At 45.9% G+C, this 22306-nt stretch overlaps 1 protein-coding gene across 1 annotated transcript; it reads right to left on the bottom strand.

The window, feature by feature from the left end:
* Positions 1 to 8104: 8104 nt before the first annotated feature.
* LOC105569671 lies at positions 8105 to 16082 on the bottom strand. The gene is made up of 4 exons (XM_012026313.1): positions 15985 to 16082; positions 15402 to 15475; positions 12169 to 13911; positions 8105 to 11668 (listed from the first exon to the last, which is right to left on the bottom strand). Exons 1-4 carry the CDS (start codon positions 16007 to 16009, stop codon positions 9443 to 9445), a joined length of 4068 nt encoding a protein of 1355 aa, XP_011881703.1. The 5' UTR covers positions 16010 to 16082; the 3' UTR covers positions 8105 to 9442.
* Positions 16083 to 22306: the final 6224 nt, after the last annotated feature.

Here is a 22306-nt window from a genome sequence, read left to right on the forward strand (position 1 = left end):
GGATATTAGCGCGAACGTATAACCGTGTATAAGCCGCTTATCCGGCGAGCGACGCAAATCCGGTTATTATCAAAATGCTTCCGGCAGACGCGAATATTATCTGAAGAGCTGTCTCGGCAGGGTTTTGGAGAAACAGGTCTCACAATGCCTCCGATTAAACGTGAATGCGCTGGAGGAAAAGTATGCGAAAGTAGGATACGCCTATATGACAAATTGGGATCAAAAAAAGCAAGCGACACACAAGTGACATTCCATATCTAACGACTCTTAGTATTATGTGTAGAAACGGAGTAGTTTCGGAGTTTGCGCGTAACTATTCTTGCGCGAGACACGTAAGGCGAGTCGCGATTTTATCCGTGCGCGATCCTTAGCTGCGGATTTGCATCGACGCGTTCGAGTGCGACGAGGGCAAGGAAAAGAAAGTTCGCGCGACTTTCCTAGCGACACGCTGGAAATTTTTCAGGTATAAAAGGTAGCGAAAACCGTCGCATGCTTGTAAATCTCACGAGCCGAGCGCGCGCGATTGCTGCTAGCGAACTAAACTCTTCGCTGCGTATTGTGCTCCGCGCACGAAGATCGTTTTATAGATAGCTTTTACGGCGTGGAATACCGTAACGAACGATTCGGCTCGTATTTCGTACGGAAACATTTGTACGGGGGGGAGATAAGATTAGAACAATGTTCCATGCGTAGCTGCCTCAAATAGGTCCGTAGATAGTTTACGACACGCACGTCGAATACGAGACTCCATCGATACGACGAATTCTTGATTTATATATTATCGCTTTTCGATAGGTATTTCTGGGATCGCCACCTCCTGCCTTTCTAACTTCAGAATTAAACTGTTCGGGATAATTTCGTCGCTTCGTTACCGGGAGGTTTCATTCTTTCTAATCCCGGGGGCATTCGCGATTGCCCGTTTGATAATAAATAGTCGACAGGTGGTCCACCCCGTGTCGTGACGAAAGAGGCGGCACAAGCAGTCAAATATCGTCACGGAGTAGAGACACTTGCAGCGGTTGGTTGCCACGAGTGCACACCAAGCCTTGTTTCCGGTCAATTCTTATATTTAAAGATCACCCTAAATACCTCCTGCAATATTTCTTATCCGGAAAAATGGTCGGTACAACATTTACGCGGACCACTTTTTGAACGAAATACTCTTTGAACGTGTATTTAAGGCAAAGTTAAATATAGGAGCCGCCTACAAGCCTTAGTGTGCACTCAGTGCGCACTAGTGCGAGCAACCGAGCTCGCAATTAGTACACGCGTACACCGTTCGTACGTGCACACCGCATTTCGAGGGGCGTTTTTCTCACGCTTCAAACGGCCGGTCTGCGCGTTTGCCCGCACTTGTAATCCACTTGTAGCTATGTTCAGTAACTACGCCGGGCCACATTTAGAAACGTCAGACTCGCGCGAAGGAAGGTAAATCCAGGTGAGAGGCTCTGGAATACCGAGCACCTCAGACAGTGAGAGATAGTAAGGAACTTCTCACCCCGCTGGGAGTGCCAAAAGCTGCGTCTCTCGATCGCATCTTATTATGCCGCGCGGTAAACCGTGTCTTTCTCTCTTTCATTCTAAATCAAGTTAGATTCTAAAAGGGGAATTTCGCGCGTGATTTAGGAGAATGGCATCGCTTCCTCGCGCATACGACGTTACTTTTTATTCACGCGAATATAAATATCATCTCTCGCTCTGCCTGCTTATACCCCGCGACACATCTAACATTCGACATATCGGATTTGATACGCGGTTGTACATAATGTAAGCTTGACAGTTACGTAGGTGCTTCGCCGTCCTCTCTCTGCATTCTAATTATTTGCAATAATGACTTGGACTGCTCTGTTTGGTTTGTCTCGTTCGTTTACTGCAAGTGATATTAGTACTATTCCGCCACTAGTGGATGAAAATCAGTCTAGCGTGATTTCTAGTGATAGAAAATATTTTATTTGTAACTATTTTTACCTCTCGTCTAGATAACGTTGAGGTCTAATATTTTCTGTAATTTAAAATAAAAATTGGAAAGCTCTAAAATATTCTAAATCGCTTACTGAAATTTCGAATCTGATGAAGGAGAAATAAAATTTTGCCGAAACGTCAGTACATATTGACGTATTTTGGTAACTGCGAGGAGATAAACCGCATTTTACAATTTTCATAAAAACGTCTATTTTCACGGATGCAACACGGCAGTCTGCTTTTTCACAGGTTATTAAAATTTGCAATATCACCCCCTGTAAAATTCATTTATTTTCCAATTTCTCTAACGCGGGCTTTATTCGATATTTTTTAAATCCGCGCGGAAATACCGCGCAAAGGTTAAATGTCGTTTCCATTTCGCGTCTTCCAATCACGATTTGTTATATCAACACGAACGGCGGGTTAATTCAACGCGCGGGACGCGTAAATAATCGATACGCGATTAATATTTCCGACGCGTTTGCACCCCGGCGTCCATTTTAACGGCCGAGTCCCCGCATCGGCGCGACGCACGTCGCGTTTTTGCGGACGACGACGGCGAGCGTCGCCCGGCGTCTCGCGAGCGTCGTGGCGTCATTATCTCTCGGAAAGTAATTGCTGTTCGTTAATGACGCCCTGTGCTCGCCGCCCCGGCACAAAGGCGTCGCTCGGACGGCGGGGAACCCGGTGACGTAAGGAGGACGTTAAGCCGACCGATTATATGCCCCGGATCGTTCTCCTGGAAATCAGATAGGCGTAATTAATGAACTTCCGACGATTTTCCGGCACGAATTAAGGTGCGACGAATTTATTTCAAGCGGGAACAACGAACGCTATCGACGGCGACGCCCGCCGAGAAAATACGACTCGCGTTACGGTGTCATCCATCTGCGGGAATCGGGAAATCGATGCTTCTCTATGATAGATCGGCGTTCTTACTGCGCTCGTCTTCGTTTGAATTAATCGTGTAACAGAAGTGACTCGACGTAAATGTCGAATCCTTCTAATCCCAATGCGCACCTTCTATTTCGGGATATTGAACCATACAAACGTTAATAACAGATTGATAAGCGTAGAGGGGCAATAAGAGCCAAACGCTAGGTGTTGGGTGCGGATATGATATTAGATTTAATGTTTAATACGGTTGAACAAGTGGTTCTTCAAATAGTTCTTCAGACAGTTGCGTTGAAAACGTGCTTTTCAAAGAAACGTCTCACAGACGCAACACCATCTCTCCACAATTTCAACTGCACAACGGACTCACTTGCCTACACCGAATAACAAAGGTCTTCCCTAATACCGTACGAAGTATTCGGCGATTCTCTTGCGTACTGCAATGTGAGCACAGCCTCTCGATATTCATCATCGGATGAGATCGTTTATTTGTCATATAGCGCGACATACGTTCGTGCTGCAACGATCTTTTGCATAACTTAAGCTTCTGTTCTCGATTTATATTTATTTATCTTTAATTACTAATGTTGCGATATCAAATAATGTATATTGTTACACGTCAGATGCCATTGAAAAGGATCGCGTAGGTTGATCGAAACGCTTGACTTGTTCAACTGCACGTTAAATCTGATATTATATCCGCACCCAACACCTAGCGTTTGGCTCTTATTGCCTCGCTATGCCTATTGACTTAAACGTTTATCAACGGAGCCCTAATATTTACTAAGTTAATAACAGGATTTAGAGGTATCGACGGACAATTTCTTTTGGAAAATGCAAAATGATTCCCGGGCAGTTAAACACATGGACATGCTATCCGATTTGGATGCTGAAGATCGAATATCCGAATGCACATACATGTATGTTTGCGATTTATTATTTTAAATAACGGGAGTTGTTGAGCAACTCTCTCGAATCGAAAAATACCCGTTCTAATGCGATTAATATATCGGATTGTACTTCCCCTTTCATGATTTATGCACCTTGCGGTGATACGATTAAAAGTTTTGCTACGCAGCTAGGAAAAGGATTACAAACCGCCGCGCCGCCCCGGAATTAATATCGGTTTTCGATTCCCGGCTATCATGCATCTGCGATCGCAGCGAGAGATCGATGTTATTCTAGACTTCAACCCGTTCGCGTGCGCTCGCGAGCGCGGCGCGCGCGCGACATCGTACATTAATAAAAGGTGATAATAACGTATTAAACTAAGTGGACCAACGTCTCAAAGCCACATATGGAAATTCTAAAAAAGGGTCGTAGCATAGGGAGACCCGCTTGAAAGTGTTATAAGTGCATCGCGTTAACCAATCGGCCGATCGATCGTCCCTTGTTGATCCCTTTCGCGAAAGGCTATTTACACGATTGAAGCGACGACGCGCGGAAAAGCCGACGATTGTCGAGATAAGGCACACTTGGCTTCAATGTGTACCGTTAGATTAAGTACATTTACGAAAATTGGCAGATACGCGAGCGTTGAAAGATGAAAGGTTTAAGTAGAATTTATCGAACGTTGACAATGTGGTAGATAAAAGGGAACAAGAAAGTTATTAAAACTTATAAATTTAACAAATTTTAATACGTTCGGCGTACGTATGTATCTTTAGAGGTTTTAGATTTCAAATTAAGAAAATCGTATATTATAACACGCGTTATATATCCTAAACTTACAAAATGAAAACTATGGGTGTTAGAGGTAAAAGTTTCATAAATTTTTGGGTGTAAAATTGTACGTCGCTCCCTCAGCTTATTTCACCAATTCAACACCGTATTACCTTTAATTGTAGGTGACATTAAATTTGGATATATTTTATCGTGTGTTGTACGATACACAATTTTACACGTAGTGTATAATAAAAATATATTATTCCGTCATGATCGTGCCTAAGTTTGCGGGACGACGTTGGGGCTTCCGCTTCAATCGGAGAAATGCATTATCGGTGCAAGTTACGAGTGTCATGACTTGCAAATCTCTCAGCGATGTAACAAAGATTAATGCACTTAAGCGCGAAACGTGTTGCGATCGGACAGGCCGATCGGTTAATCGTTAATAGGCGTAGATAGAAAAATATCGATATCAGCTTGAACTACGTAACACGTACCACTGTCTAAAAGAATTAAACGTACGAAATATTTCCATAAATCATATACATATACATAAATATATAAATAAATACATATATATATATATATATATACGTATGTATATATATAATATTCGTATTTATATACACGAGGCACTGTGCAAACTTCTTTTTCTAGTACGTTTTAAACTACCATTTTTTATTCTCACGAGACGCTACCTTTTTTATATTTTTACTAAAGTACGAAACGATGCGTGGTGTGTACACAGTGTCGTTTAAACGCATCGCGTAGACATCTCGACTAGAAGAAAGTCATATTCAGGACACTAGGAACTAGAAGTATATTGTTATAAAAGGACTAGTCGTACTCTGGCCGAATTTCGTTTTCAAATTCTTCCTGTAATGCCGAAATGCCAGATGTGCATCGTCTGGTTTGTATGAACAATGCTTGCCCCTCGTACGTAATAGTATTACCAGCTAATTAAGCTATTCGCTGTCATTTTTTTTTTCAAGACACTCAACCGTATGAATAGAATTAAACGAATGAATTAAATATTCCCGTCAACAGTATTGTCGGCGATGTGTAAACTCTAAGCGGTTTAATTTATAAAACCGATACATGCCCGCTTCGAAGGCGTACACACACGCGAAAACATAATAGATACGCCGGATTGCGTATGGGATGCAATTCGGAGAGCGATATTCCACGACAATTGTGTACAGAACACTGCAGCGAGTTATTGAAATGTTGGGAAAATAAAATTTACATTCTCCAATCAACGAAATTCATTTTATTTTAATTTTCTGTATTCCGTTTTACGACAATGCAGAATGAGATGTTGATAATTCATATAAAGGCACCGTTTAGCAAAGCCAGCCTGGTGTAAATGGTCCTCTGGCAAAAAAGAATAATTAGGTGTAAGAACCGCATTCGTTTCTTCCAAGTAAAAACGAAATAACATATATAACCACCTTGCAGTCGTATCCCTCACATAAAGGTCCCGTTTTCCTAATGGTTGTAATAATTAATCTTTCGAGCGCACGTAAAGGTGCCTTTAAGTTCCGCGTTTCACGCGTTGGCTTGGTTCACTTTTGTCTCCGCCTCTTAGAATATTAATGGCTCTTCCCAGAGACAAAGACACGGAGACGATACGACGAACTTTTAAAGCGACTAATGTCTCAACTTTTCTCAAATGAGCGATGCGCCTTTGCATTCGTTTTTTTTTCCTACTCACGACCATACGCGTTTTCGTTGGAACGACCACGCGAGTAAGAGTATGTTACATGACTCGGCGACTCGCGCTGTACATTTGAAGGCCCAGTCATCGCACATAAATCATGTAAATCATGACGAACGATATTCTGTCAGCGTCAGCGGATAATGATAACATCGTTCCAGTTAATATCGCTATTGGTTCACCCCCTTTTTTTTTAGTCACTGTCTCGTGCAAAAATAATGGTCATTCCGTTTCTGTCGATGCTAACGTTTTGTAAGTGTTCGAGACACGTTGCCGATATCCGATAGATTTGCAATGCGGCTCAAGTTACTACTTTTCGGAATGCGGACGAATTATTTGACAGCCGACGCGTCCGATATATAAAGTTTTCGCTGTTCTGTCGGCTGATACCGTCTCCTTTTCTATCGTTAAGTGTGCGAGTCTACAGCTTCGATATTGCGATTGCCGATGTGCGTGCGATAATTAGCCGCGACGTCCATGTCTTTTGCTCACTCGGCACAGCTGCAGCAGGTAGTGTAAATATATTACATATATATATAGATATATATATACATATATTTTAGTGTGCGTGTGCCTACTTCGTCTTATAGTTTGATACTGTTGTATATACGCGAACTGTGTGTACCTCGAGTTACTGTAAAACACTTTAACTGTCAATTATATGGAGTTTTACGATATACACAAAACTTCGGCCAGCGTAAATTACATACCGTAGGCATATACATACATATTAATACATGTACGTGTGAGTACGTAAGTATCGTCGGTATATAAATGTGGGATGACGGCCTGCGCATAATTCTAAATTAGGTACATTCGAAGTAAGGCCCGTACGTGTGCGATTTGTCGAAGGTGAGAGTTGTGGCTTGATTCTAGGGAAAGGGTAACTTCTAAGGGTATCGAGGCGGGTAAAATACTGTCTCGTGCGTTAATTAAATCCTAGGGCACACTCGACAAAATCGGTCCCTAGAACGCTAGTTTCGCAGGGCCTATTCTGTACTTTGGATCCTTTCCGCGTCTTGAAACGCGTATATATCACAAGGTATTGTGTGAGTACAAATTGTACATTGATATTTCTTGCTCGTAGCGTCCGATTGCTTTTTGTTTAGAGTAAAAGCTGGTTTTTTGGTGGCGCGGGGGGGGGGGGGGGAGGAGGCGAGGAGTCGGATGAAATCGCTAGACTCCGCCTCTGATACGATATAAATCCATTACGGCCAGACACTTACCGTCGCGCAACAAAGTATTTGTATCTTTACAAATCCATCTCCCGGCTTGTCTCTTTAAAAGTTTTACGGAGAGATCGCTGCGCTTTTCAGGAGACCTTACTCTTGCGTTGTAAAGAAGTTATTCCGAAATAGTATTTTACTTGTTGACGATTATACGTATGTAACCATTCGCCGTAACTCAAATATAGAGTTGATATTAAACGAATTATTAAATCAAATGGTGATTACGATGTTTCAAACGACGTTGTCTTATTAATGCGCTTGGTCCTTTCGTAGCTCGGCGTGCGTTCCTTAATTTCCAATCGCCGGCCGAGGTAAGTCTTAGGGTGCGTTCGCTTCGTTTTATCTAAATAATCCGATACATTTATTTACAATATAAAACGATTACATATACAGATATAAATACATATAAATAACGCATACGAACAATGAACGTATTGATTGTATCGTTAACTTCGCCCGCGTTACGTTATGTAATATGTGTGCTTTAGGACATTGTATGAATGCATTTTTTTTTTGTAATTTCTCGGATTCGATTTTCTCTGCGTACAAATTTTATTCTTAATAATTAATTTCTAATAATTGATTGGCAAAGTAATATTATTTTTAAAAAACGTAATAATTATAACGCGTATTTCTAAAATTTTTAATCACGTACAAAGACATAAAGCTAATATACATATATCGGCATACAAACTTATAAATACAAGATTAGGCAGGATGGAATCTTGATGAAAAATTTTTTTATAACAATTCAATTGTAACGAATCAATTCAGTATGCGACAGCGTTTTCGCGCTGATTATTTTCAATCCCTAAAAAGTACGAGGCTTTTACAAAACTCGGAGAAACCGTGTTATACTTTATATTATAACAATAATTTTTGCTATATCTTTCGATAATCTTTTATGACCACTTGGACATATAAGTCCCACTTATAAAATTTAAAAAGACTTAATGATAGCATGCATTTATTGGAAAAAGCCATTATATCAAGACAAACTAACAAAAACCCAAAGCATCGGTCACGAAGGGGTTAAAGTATCGCTTCATAGAAAATTCGAAGCCGACTTTCTGCCCAGGGGATAGCTGAAAGTTCTATGCTACGCATTCATATTTACAATATATCTCGTAGCGTTCGTTAGTTTCTTTATTCCGATGTCACGAAAAGTGACGACGAGAAGTGATTTAGGGAATGATCTCTTAAATAAATTACGCAATGGGATGATTCGCATGCTTACACTAATAAGGCGTTACCAATGATGTTATATTGCCTAATTCGTGAAATTTACTTTTGGTATCTTCTCTTTTATGAATAACCTAACGCAAAGATATATAAAAAGAACGTATACGAAGGCTATTGCTACAGGACACGAGTAGGTCGTATAATTTGCTTTTTTACAGATATTGCACACGCAATGTCCTGCCGAGCTTTCTCTCCCAGAACGAGAAAAAGCACGACTGCCACCGTCAGTTGCATCGAGCAGCAGCGCTTTTTCCAGACCCTTCTTGCTGTGACGCTTTAATCATTATCCCTTTGTTTTTCTAATATCTATAGGAAAGTACGTTCGAAATGGTTGTGCGCTAGAAGCGCTTGACGCGCCTCCGGCGTTCTAACTTTTTACGACGTAAATGACAGCGCGATGACAATAATTTAGAAGCGGAATTAAGTACGTAAGACTACGGTACATGCGAAGTATTCAAGTTCCTCCAGTCTCTCGAAACTTTCTACGTTTAGCTAGAAGGCCGGTAATAGAACGCCTCGAGAAATCTGCAGGTCTGTTTTCCCGCATAATGTTGTTTTCTTTTCAAATGTAAAATCTTGTACGAAACCATCTATCACCGAAAGCAAATCCTGGATGTCTCACGAAGAGAGCTACGGTCTCCCCTTGCTCCTCGAAGCACAGAATTGTCGATCGCGTGCGCGTCACGACTTGATGACAGTTCGCTCGCGGCAGAACGATTTACCCTGAGAGTCGTTAGTTCTTCTTCGAGAGCTCTTGGAAGAAGGCCTCGATGGGCAGCGTCGGCTCGTCCGTGGTGATCTTGAACTGCGACGAGACGAGCCTGCTCTCCGGCGAGACCGCCTTGAACATGCCCGGCTTGTCGTACAGAGCGGAGGCGGAGCTCGTCAGGTCCGCCACGCTCTGCGACGCCTTGGCGAACAATTCCTCCTCGTCGGATCGCACGTCGAACTTGGTCGTGGCCTCTGATTCTCCGGCCTCCCGTGTCTCGTCGCCCTCGCTTACGGCGGTCGCGGGGACTTCCGGCTCCTCGACTCGACTCGTCTGCTCGGTCTCGTCCGCCGAGGTCCGTCCGCGATTGTCCTCGGCCGAGGCCGTGTCGGTCGGTGCCGCCGCTCTCGTCTCTTCGTTCCGCGAAGCTGTCTCCCCTTGGTTTTTGCTCTCCTGCACGCCGAGTTTCACCGGATGGCCGTCGAGCGACGCGGCCTCCCCCTTCTCGCTGATGATCTCGTTGCCTACGAGGCGACTGGTCGACGAAGAGGTTGAATAGAAACTGGTTTCCTCGGCGGCCATCTCCGTAGGGTCCTCCTGCCGCTTGCTGTCCGGATACGCCGTGGCCGCGTTGCTCTCCTTGTGCAGCCTGCTCTTCATGACCGGCCGCCTGCGTATCGATGACGAGTACACGTTCTCGGGTCGCACCGAACTCTGCCTGGCGTTCGCCTCGCCGTTAATTTGCGATCGTGTGGGACTGGCCGTGGTAGAGGCGATTCTACTTCGATAAACGTTTCCGCTGATCGGCCGCCTCTTCGGCACGAATCTGTTGTTCTTTTCGGTCGTGGAAGATACGCTCTCCTCCGAGTATCGCTCGTGGTCTTTCGCGGCCGCAGGCGACGACGTAGTAGTCCGGTAGTTCACCCGGGAAACGTATTTGTATCTACCAGTAGTCTCGCGGACGGCATCGCTCGCCAATTGCGCCTGTTGGCTCTTCGCACTCGACGTCCTCTGTCTGGTATGAGGGCCGCGCGTCAAGGCTTCGCCGGATGGTGTCGGTGCCACCTCCGTCGTGGACAGTCTGTTCTTGTAATCCATGCGGCTCTTGTAATCCTTGATGCTGAAGCGCGGTCGGGTGGCGTTGCCGTATCTTAACGGGCGGATCTTGTGAGATCTCGACGTAGAGGTGGCGACCTGAGGGGGCTGCGTCGCCGGTTGCGGGGTAGTCGTCGTCGTCGTCGTTGTCGTCGTCGTCGTCGTCGCCGTTGTCGCGGTTACCGACCCGTCCGTTGTCGCGCGGTCGTAATAATTACCGTCGGTCTTCACGTAGAGATCCTCCAGCGGTATGCTAGTAACGACGTTCACGTTTTGCTGACGAGTATCGGCGTTATAGTCCTCGACCTTGCCGCGGCTGATCTCCGCGAGATATTCCGGCAGTTGTTCCGGCACGGCGCTGTCCTCGCGATGATCCTCGCGTTGATCCTCGCGGTATCCCTCATTCTGTCGCGAGGCATAATCGTAATACTGATTGACCGGCTGGCTCGTTTCGTACGAAACGCTCGGCTGATTCGTCGCGAACTGGTCGTTCTCGTTGTAGCTCGGCGCGGGCTCCGTGGTCTGCCCGTAAGAATTTAGGGAGGCGTACGCATTCTCCGTGACGAGATGCGCATCGTACGACTCGTCCTGGCTCACTTTCGTCCGATGACTCGGTCGTTTTCTTACGTTACCCCTCCTCTCCGTTACCGCGTCCTCGTTGTAGCTGGCCTGCGTGGGCTTTATTCGCCTTCTTCGCGAGGAATCGTGCTGATTGTGCTGCACGTCCTCCCTGTTGTACTTGAGGAAGTCCTCCTCCGGGTAAGACGTCGTGATGGACTCCTGCGTGGTCGTCGCGGGCTTCCGTCGTCGAGCCGGCGCGGCCGGCCGACGAGTTCTCGATCTCTGCGTCGAGATCGTTGGCGGGGTTTGCACTTCCGGTGCCGCCGTCGTCTGAATCGGCACTTCCTCCGCGTATAGGGTCAAGGGAATGGCGGTTTCCGGCGGCTGGCTCGGCGGCTCCGTCGCCGAGTGCTCGTGCGCAACCGTCGCCGGCTTTTTGCGGCGTTGCGGGTCGCGGGACGGTTTCTGTGGACGGTACGGCCGTGTTTCGGTTTGAGGCTCGCGATAATTGACCTGTTGCTCCTGATACCCGGTCTGGTAGTGCTGCTGGTATTGATAATTCTGGTTCACCTGATTCTCCGGGATCTGGGGTACCTACGATTGACAATTTAGAAGACGTTTTTTTATACTCTGCGGCGAACCGAATAGCTAATAGAGTTATCGAACGTTTGATTGGACAGTGTTGATTTAAATAAGAAAATATTGGTTTTTTTTCGCTGAAAGAATCGTATGACTTATAGCGAGTTCGGTTGCTTGCACTAGTGCACACTGAGTGTACACTAAGGCTTGTTTACAGTTCAATTGTTATATTTAAAGATGTCTTAAATATCTCTGGAAATATTTCGGAGCCAGTAAAATGATCTGTATAGCATCCATGCGGATCACTTTTTGGCTAAATACTTTTTGAACGTGTATCTAGGGCAAAGTTAAATGTAAAAATTGACCGTAAACAGGCTTTAGTGTGCACCCAGTGCGCGCTGGTGCGAGCCATCGAATTCGCTATTAGTATTTCGTTTCGTTTAATTTTCATGATATTAATTCATTACTTAATCAAAGCGGCAGAGTGAGTGATGAATTATAAAATGGGATGTTACCTGAGGCTGGAGTCTCAGCTGTTCCACGTTGTAAATACCAGGCTCCGACACGAGAATATTGCCATTTGTAGTGACCTGCGGCTCGAACTGCGCCAATTGAATCGCGTACGGCGTCTCGCCCGAGATCTTGACGATCTCCTGCGACTGATTCTTCGCGGATTCCGCGGCAAGTCTTGCCGCCTCTTCCTCCTCTTTCTCCTGTTGCGTAAGTTGATCAAGCTCCTTCTGCTGTTTCGTCAGCTCCTCTTGCTGCTGCCGTTCGAGCTCCAGTTTCTGTTGACGGTCCTGTTCCGCCAGTCTCTGCCGATCGCGCAGCAGCAATTGCTGCTGCAGCAGAAACTGTTGCTCGTTGAAGTGCTTGAGAGAGATGCTCTCCGGTGTCTCGTAACCCGGTATCGGCGTCGGTTGGTAAACCTCAACAGGCTCGAAGGAGCTTTGCGGTCTATGGTACACGATCTTCGGACCCTGCGTGATTTGATTCTGGTTTACAACCTCTTGACTGAACTTGCCCGGTGGATTCTCCTTCGGCAGAACTTCGTTAATGTCGGACGCGTACTTGCTCTTCGGCCACGTGGGCGGCGTAAGTTCCTGATGCTCCGCAACGTAATAAGTGCTCGTGGTTCTGGGGTTCGGCAATTCGGTCTGCCCGCCTTTTTCCTGCTTGTTACGCGTGCCCGCGCTCGGACGTTTATTATAGTGATCCTGAGCCGCGTCGTTAGTCTGGCCGAATTTGTTGGGGTTCCGCGTGACGGCGGTGGTGGACGGTGGCGTTGACGAGGGCGAGTAGATCGCGGGCGGCAGCAGAGTCTCGTAGGGCAACGAGGGCCGGAAGCTGTACGCGTTGTACGAGCCGGGTGGCGTCACGTAACTGATCTCGTGGCTCTCGTGCACCAGGAAGGCCGGGTCTCGCTCGTAGGTGGACTTGTAATGATTCGGGGGATGGTTCACCTGGCTGTAGAAATTGCCGCTGCTCGCTGAGTTTAGCACCTGCGCGTGAGACTGGGCCTGGTATCTGTCGTAGGCGTCGCCGTCGTTGCCGCTGATCTTCTGCTTGCCGAAATCGACCGGGATCTCCGCGCCGGGCGGCTGGAAGTACGGTTTCGCGCTGTTGGCGACCTTCAGGGACTCGAACTCGGGAACTCGGGATTTTTCCGGCTGGCGTGGCGACTGCGGCTGCAGCTGCGGCGGCTGCAGCGCCTGCGGCATGGCGAACGGCGGAACGTAAGGGCGATTGCTCGACAAGCCCTTGATGAAATAGGTCGCCGCGCGTACGCTATCCAGTGGCTGCTGATGGACGTTCTGCGCCGCGACGTAGGCCTGCGGCGGCTGCCTCGGCAAGTAGCCAGGGGTTTCGCGCACGATCGGCTTGCGGTGTTGGTTCACCTCGAAACGATACGCGTCCTTGGGCGGCGGTATCAGGAACGTGTACTCCCGGGTCTCCGTGGCCACGTGTTTGCTCGGCGTCTTGGTTTCGCCACGCGCTTTCGTCGCCGCGTGCCCAAACACCGTGAAACTACCGAGTATACTAGGCGGACTGTACTCGTGGACCGGCGGTTTGCCCTTTCGCAGCGGCTTCAGTTTCTCCGAAGTCGCCATGTGCTCCTGAAACTTGCTCAGGACGGGGTGAACCTGGACGTTCTTCTCTAGGTGGCTCGACGGCGACACGTTAGTGCCGATCGTTTCCTCGTAGGAATTGGTCAGAGGTCGCCATCCATTCGCGATCATCGACGATCGTGTTGGTGGCTGCGGATCAAAGTTTGAGCTCTAGTTGTCGAAACGGAGATTTCAGAATATACGTATCGAATATATTCGGGCGTCTAATCGTTGCGAAATTAAATACCGAGGATAATCAAGTCGAGAAAATTTGCGCGTGTTCATCTGATTTTCCTAACTTGGAACAATGTTACACATATCTTAAAGAATACCTTTCTTTCGTATAATTAATTCTCTTTACTTTCTTAATTCTATTGTATTTATTCTGTAACGAAAAACTTTCGGCTAATGATCCATTAGACTGGTATGTCGCGACGGAGGCACTTATGTAGCCTTGTAAAGCTTTCGTGTACATTCCCTGCACGGTGCATCAAACACAACTTTCATTCGCGCCATAACGACGACAACAATGGTAACGCGATACTCGAACTTCCTGGAGAGGTTAATGGAATGGTTCCTGTTCCAGTTTCACCGCGACCGAGGTCCGAGAAAATCGTAAGTGAGACTGTTCTTCCCCGCCATCGCATCAGCGGCAAGTGGCGGTCTGTGTAATCAGAAAATAAGTGTGTGCGATGCTTTAGGGGCACGCGATTTCCGAATTACTTTTCCCAAGCCCGTTCTTGCAGTGGCGATAAACTACGAATTTTATTGGCGCGCCACTAATACTTTTAATAACGATGCGAAATCGAATTTAGAGCCGCGGAATATTCCGCCGGCGAATAACGAACGTGCGTGCGCCCTGCGACGCTCGTAAAGGTAATCGTCCTCGGCAGAGCGAACTATCTTCCAGCGATATCCCAACTTCCGTTTCCCCAGCAGTAAATCAGGATCCTCACGTACTTCCGATTGTCATAAAACGTCAATGAAATAAAAACGGAGAGAACTCGATATGAAATAAAAAACGTGACTAGTTTTATGGCATAAAATTGCGCTAATATCAACTTCAATAACTTTATTGCGTACATACAAGATTGGTTTACGATCGTTCAGATAATTATAGGGAACATGAATGAAAAAGAGATATTCGCGTAAGATAAACCGCTACTGTGTTGCCCGTAGTAAAAAATAAGATGATTAGAGCACAAGGTGGCTGGACCGTAAAACAATGAGATGAGCAAAATAAAAAAGAAATAGAAAAATCGCATAAGAAAACGTGAAATAGATATGAAATAGAACGTAAACAGAATCCAAATAAGAAAGACTGTATGTACAATATTGATTGAGTACATAAAGAACGAGATTCGGATAGCGGTGGAGCGAAAAGAGAAGAACCAAGAAAATTTAATGTCAGAGCGAATTAAAATATTTAAAAGCAATTTTTCGTTACGAAGGACTTCAAAGAATGCTATTATTGTCGTAACTTTCTGCTCGGCATTTTAAATACCTTGGCTGTTAAACGTTGGTGCTAAGGAAAGTGTAAGAGTAAGCTATGTGGATGCGAAAATGTAGTACTGTTTACAATTACTGATAAATAACGATAATAATGTAGGACAGAAATATTTTATATTGGTCGCACTTACGGTTTTAATGTCCGAACGATCTATCGACACGGTAATCGCTCCTATGGCGACGAACAGCCACGCCGTCAGAACACCTGTACGATTCGAGTAAAATAAATAAAAAATCGTACACACCCTGGTAGAAATGTCATGCATTGTTTGAGCAGTTGCTAGACAGTTGTACTAACTTTTGTCTAGTAACTGAGAAGACTACTTGAAATCCCAATCAAGACGTTTAACGTTTTTCTTACGGTTACCGCACATAAAAGATGCGCAAAATCTGAACCCAATTGCTGAACAAGAACAAGACAATAAGTACTTTAATAAATAAATGATAATCTATTCATATTAGACAAAATAGCCGGGCAAATGTCTAAGCTGCATATATTTTTACCAGGAAACCTGTTTCAGCACTGATAAATAAAACTGTATCAAATTCTTGTCCATTTTCTACGCAGTATTGTTCTACGCAGTAGAACTAATAAAAATGCAGTAATACTAGACACACTGGGAGGGTGTCTAGAGAAACTGCATACATTTCTACCAGGGCACATGTGCCGAATAGAAGATTCTGTGGGGTTGGACTAGTGGAAAGTACACTTACAATTCAATAATAATATTGACGACATCGTGGCAGTCTATGAGGTCATTTACGAGAATTCTGCAACAAGAATGGCAATTATCAATGGACATTATTTCTGACGTGTCTTACTTAAAACATTCCTAACAATAAATAAACGTTTAATAGATGCGAGATAATGCATTGCATTGGTAGAAAGTAAAAATGTCTGCACTTAAAATAAAGATCTCTTGTGTTTGAAATAAAGATCTCGATTTACGACACGAAACTGCTACTTTCCGCGGGATAGAATCGGCTTCACGAAAAATGGCATTTATCAACATCCGAGATATAAGTAGGGCGGCCCATACTTCATCACGCATCAAGGCGAATTAACTATTAAAACATGAGCACGAGAAAAGTGTAACGTATCGCGCAGAGAAAGGAAGGATATAGAAAGCGTCGTGCATCTATCATAATCTCGCGAATCGTTTCCGTGCTGTTTTCTCATTTTTAAATCGCGGTAATAGCGAAATCCATGAAGGAGGGAGGATTTCTCTTTTTACGAGCATTTGCCGTGATACGCAGATGCCTTTTGTACGGCGCGCGCTTTTCTGAAAAGTATACGTGAAACGCGCGCGCGCGGGCCCGATTTCCGTAATTTTGAATTACTCGGGTGCTCAGTGTTGACTCGCTCCCGCGAGTGCGCGAAAAAGACGCGGGAGAATATCGCGCGGGGATATCGGGATATTACAAAGTCGTTAGTAAACGTTAATATTCATGAGGGGTAGCGCGGTAAATTGCTAACTGCCCCATTATTACCGCAAATGTTTGACGTAACGGCCGAGGCTACCGCGGATTATGAAATTGCAACGGAAATTTAGATACAGTTATGGCGATATTGCTTATTAAATCTTTCGCAAGCGTACGTGTATAACGAGGATATAACAGAGAAATAAATAAACGGGAATGGCGAAAATTCTATGAAGTGGTAAGCTCGATGCGTACAACGAGGACCCTCGCAACTGGTGTTTTGTGCATAATAAAAAGGAGGCACAATCCGCGTTATGTAAAATAGTAAAAGCTAGGCGCGGGAAATTTGTAATGCAAAAAGCACGCCACTTTCTCTTCATTCATTAAGCGTCGGGGGGTGCGCACGAATTGCGCTGACTTTTGCATAGGCGTCTCTCCCGCTGCCGCCACGTGGCAGAAAATCTCAGGCGGGAGCGGGTAAAAGTTGCGCGATATTTAGTGAGGCGTGTCGCGCGAGCGCGTGTCGCTCTCACTCGATCGAAATTTCATTTAGTCGATAGCCGCACGTTAATAACGAGGCCCTAGAAATTAGTTCGCGCAGTATCGCCGCGGCAATTCAATTGGCTGGCGCAAAGCCATCGTCGCCCGTCGATTTCGATGTAATTATAAACCCGCGTTGAGCGATACGATCGCGCCCGGCCGTACGAAAATTGCACGGGAACGATATTTCTTCTATCTCGCGCAATAATCGACCGGATACTCGATTTCGCGCGCACGCGGTTAATTATGCGAGGCCGTAATTTGTAATTACATGCATATTTCCACTAAACGTTTGTGCACGGCTCTGAATGGTCATTTGGATACGTTTTTTTTTTTACAATTTATACAATTAACACTTACCTAAGCTATTCATTCGACCGAAATATACAGAGGAATGTCCTCTGTTACACTAGAGATAGGATTCTAATATGAGACAGCAGGTTTTCCACACCCAAATTCTTTTACGATTACACGATCTAACAGTGAATTGTCCACTAAACGGACTTCTCTCCGAGGACAATAAATTGATGAAATCAACTGATGACGCCTGTTAATTTAACAGAAACCCCGCTGTCCCACATTGGGCTCCTATCTCGTAATAGGGGACTTTTCCCTATGTTTTTCTAATCTGCCGTTCGTTTTAGAATCCAATTGTTTTTAGCAAGGTTTGTATTTTAGAAATTCTAAAAATAACATTCGGATCTGTGCACGCGATGGATAACTTATTTTCTTCATATTTTAAAGATAAAGTTCCTTAGATTGTCTATTTGCTTATTTAAAAATAGCTAGAGGCGCGCTTTATTTCTCTCTCCTTTGTTTGAGAAACGGTGTCACAGGTGGGAGATAAAAACAATCCGTCGATTATTGCGCCTGCTGGTGTCGTTTGGTGTTGCCACCTTCGCGGTCAGAAGCAGCTGCTATACGAGAAATCGATAGAGCCCGGTTGCATTTAAATTTCAAGCCGGTTTGCGGATGAATTAATTATAAATGTCGCTGTCTAAGCCTCCCGAAGGAGTTGATGCATTTCATGACTGGCATGATGAATGGAGTTGGGGCGTTATAAGCCGGCGCGCAGTTTGACTAGGCCCTCATTTTTCGCTGCCGATTGCCTCGTAAATTCAATTTATTATCACGCGAACGCGAGTGGAGGGAACACTCTGGACTATTTCGCGTTATTAAATAAAGAGTTGGATTCAGATGGAATTTTTCAACTGTGAGGAGGCGTCTGAGATATTCAGTTCTTGAAAGGTTTGACGATGAATGACAGTAACGTTGCTGCTGCTACACGTGGCAGGCCGTGCATTAACGTGAAACGAAGTTCAAGTCGAGTGAGAATATTCATTTTTCTTCGTTATGTGTGCATTTGTTCGAGTTGAAATTATTCAAGGATTTTTCCCCCTTTCTGCATAACCTGTTTACGAGTTGATTGCAATTGCGAGAGAACTCGCAAAGCTATTGCCTTTGATTTTTATGATTATACACGCATGGTTTGCTCGACTGCCGTCGAGCGTAATGTGAACTAAAGTACAATACAAACTGAACTAGTGAATTTTAATCGGTACAGTTAGCAGTTTATAAATAAGTTCTAACACGAGGTAGCAGGTTTTCACTGTCAAAATTTAATCACAAATCTTTATTCACGACGATTACACGATCTAACAATGAATTTTCCACCGAACAGATTTCACTGTTAATTTAGCACAAATCCTGCTGCCTCATGTTGGGAGCTTATCCTATAATAGAGGACTTTCCTCTATAATTTAGCTTCTTTATAAATGCAAAATACAATTCTGATTTAAAGCTAGTATAGTTATGTCTTTCAACTGCCCAAGGGTTAAGTAAGAGCGTTCTATTTTTAACGGGACAGATGTTATGACACGGTCGTTACAACTTTAATTTAATATTCTATTCCATGCACGTAACGCTCTCGAATGAGATCAAGCTAATTAATTTGCGATGGCGTAGTTCTCCGTTTCCTCGTTCTCGAAATAGGCGTCGATATTGACAGCCAGCTTCCTTGCATCTACATGCTGATTTTTCTTACCTACATCCGGCGACCTTGACGTAGAGTTAAAATCGATTTCCAAACGCCAGGAATGCACTTTCTACGATCTTTCGCAATTTCAAGGAGCGGGAGCTCGGGTTCCGTTCTGTCTGCGAGAACCGCTACAACTTGACATCAATGCGAACGAGTCTTCGGCGATTTTTATCGCCGGTAATTTCTTCTCACGGTGCTATTATACGGTATAACGATGTAGCGATCACACACACACACACACCTCCCGGCAAACCTCCTCGCCTCGCCGTGCGCCAATTAATGCGCCCGGAATGCACTGACTGCGAATGCCATGCTCTGCAGCTCAAACGGTGCAAGTGCATTATATCGGCAGAAAGATAGACGCACTAGAGTAGCCTTTTAGCATTAATGGATTGAAATTTGCTTTATGCGCGTGCCGCTTTAACAAGGGGACAGAGAAACCCGTGATATTTGTCCCGATAGGTTATTATTGCCGCCGTTTCACAAAGTAAAGCAAAATTGCGTTTAACACGGGCCCCCGAAAAGCGAGAACGTAAAGTGTGCTGACTTGAAACGCACGTACTTCGAAAGACGTACTTGGTAAACGGCGGTGTTCCGGCGTTTGTAAAGATTTTCTTCTTTCTTTCCCCCCTTTTTTCCACGGAATTACCGGCGCGCGGGAAAAGTGTTAGAGAGAAACTCGAGTCCAGTTCTAATTCGATCCCAGGCCGTGCTCTCCGTTCGGTTTCTTATCAAACTTTACGTTATTTAACCCGTAACTCGGTTGACGCAAAGTCAATTTAAATGAAGAATTAAAACGCGAGCCCGTAATGCCAGCATTCTTATCTCTCTACGGAAGAAAATTGGAAGCCAAATAATTTCCTTTCCGACGGCACATCCTTACGAGATACGTTTCGCTTATTTCGCCCTATTAAAAAAATTTTTTTTTTCAAGACGAACACTGCCATGTCGCTTCCGTTTCTCTATCGAGCACGCAAATCTGCCGTGCGCGAAACATTCGCGCGGGGCGCGATTTCAAAGGGAATCCAAATCGTTATAAGCGCCACGGAAATAATGACAGATGTCCGTGCAAATGGCTCGCGCCAGGCAGATAAAAGTAAGATAAAGGTAAACGGCCGGTCGGGAAAGGCGCGGACCGGCGTGCGCGATACCATTTCAGAGGCCGCTCTTTTTTTTTCCGCGAATAACGCACCCGATCTCACGAAGGGGTCACGCTCTGGTTCGCTCGGCCTTTCGCTTTCCACTTGGCGCACGGCGGCGGCAGCGGGGGCCCGCGCATTAATTGTCAATTACTTTGCCGTAAAACCGGGCTCGCGTTGCCGTTTTAACACGGCCCGACCCGGGCGATAAAACGTTCCCGCGTTATGCGCGCGGATATGACGCTATTGTTGCGGTCTAGTCGCAACAATAGCGACGTTTTAATCTGCCGCCGATCGTGGCCTGCGGTCGCTCGCGCTGCTACTCTCGATCCCGCTTCGAGTGCTCGCGAACGGTTGCAAGCCGGCAATTACCGGCGATGACACACAATGCAGTTTTTCCCTCCCCCCCCCCCCGCTCTTCCCATTCGTTTTATCTTTGATAAGATTGAGGATTCTCCCGATGCGCGTTACGCCGAACTGTACGGTAACAGAGATCTCGCGGTTACGATCGTAATGAGAACGGAAAAGTAATGCGAGCACTTGGGTGGCCCCGCCGGTACTCGGTTGCGTTGGAAAAATAAGTATGTTATAACGGTAATAGTTCCGCGAGGATCGGACCGCTCGCACTTTACTTTCCTTCTGTTAAAGCATAGAGATCTCTTTAGGCCGCCGGCAATAAGTAACGACGATCGAGCTTTTTAGTCGACATTAACCGGCCGGTGTTTCGATACGGAAAATTCACTCGCGAGAAATATTACCTCAGCCAGGGGTTTGAATTCTGGACTTCCCTAGTCTCTAAGCGTCTCCACCAAATTCGACACCGAGGCATGTTAACGCCGACCAAAAAGCTTGATCCTTTTCGCGTACCTCCTCTTCCCCGATACAGTTTGTGTTATCCGCGCGAGGCTCTGGACTGTTCGCCGAGTGAATATTATTATAAAATTGAATACACCGCGCGTTCGATCGCGTATCCCAGGAAGACTTATCCTCCGCCTTTATCTCGCGGTGGAATAATATCGGGATGATCTCGCGGAGGTGAGGTAAGCAGATTTGATTTAACGCTAACGTCAGATAAGCCTGACGTCGCCGGAGATAAAGGCTCTTGCAAAATCGCCGCGCTTCCGGACTCTCCTCTCCGGAAGAGGCGAACTGACCGGTGGTTAAGTATGATGACACGGGAAAAGATAAATTGGACGGCACGCACCGGCGCGGTCGGCGCGGCGCGTCCTGCTGTTTTTATAAGAAGATGAAATCCCGCCTAAAGCGACTGCGTGACCAGCCGCTCTTCGAGCAGCCGTCGTCTCCGCATCCCCTCGCCTCTCTCTTTCTCTCGGGGGTCCCGGTGTCCCCTGGAGATGCTCGCGTGCACGACGCGCGACGCGCTAGACCCGGAGGCGCGCGTTTCGCAACGCGCGTATCTGAAAAAGAGCCGCGTTTCCCAAGACCCGAGCGTGGGCCAACCGTCGGGATCTCCGTCGTAACAATGACGAGCAGCGTTCGATGTCTTGTTCGCGATAACGGATCTACCTCGTCGCGCATCGCGGCGTCTTGAACGTACGTATCCTGCACGTTCGTTTGCCAATACAGATAGAAGATTAACGGTAAGGCGAGGTAATTAAGCCTTTAGCCGCGGCGTGGCTTCGGGGTGGCTCCGGCGCGGCTTCCGCGCTCTCGAGAGCGACGCGATGAAAATTTCGCGAGCTCGCAATTAAAATCCGACGGGCGTCCGGCCGGCGCGGAGATCCCCCGGGGGATTTAAATCGGGGCCGGTACGAGAGGCTATCTAAATTTCCGCGCGAAAACAGCGCGGCGGGACTTACGGAGGCTTCCACTCGGGGAAAATGGTAAGCGCATTTTGCGGCACGAATAGGGAGAATAATTTTACACGACGTAATAG

This window comes from Vollenhovia emeryi, unplaced genomic scaffold, assembly GCF_000949405.1.
Source record: "Vollenhovia emeryi isolate VEMERY1.0 unplaced genomic scaffold, V.emery_V1.0 DF939123.1, whole genome shotgun sequence".
NCBI classification, from domain to species: domain Eukaryota; kingdom Metazoa; phylum Arthropoda; class Insecta; order Hymenoptera; family Formicidae; genus Vollenhovia; species Vollenhovia emeryi.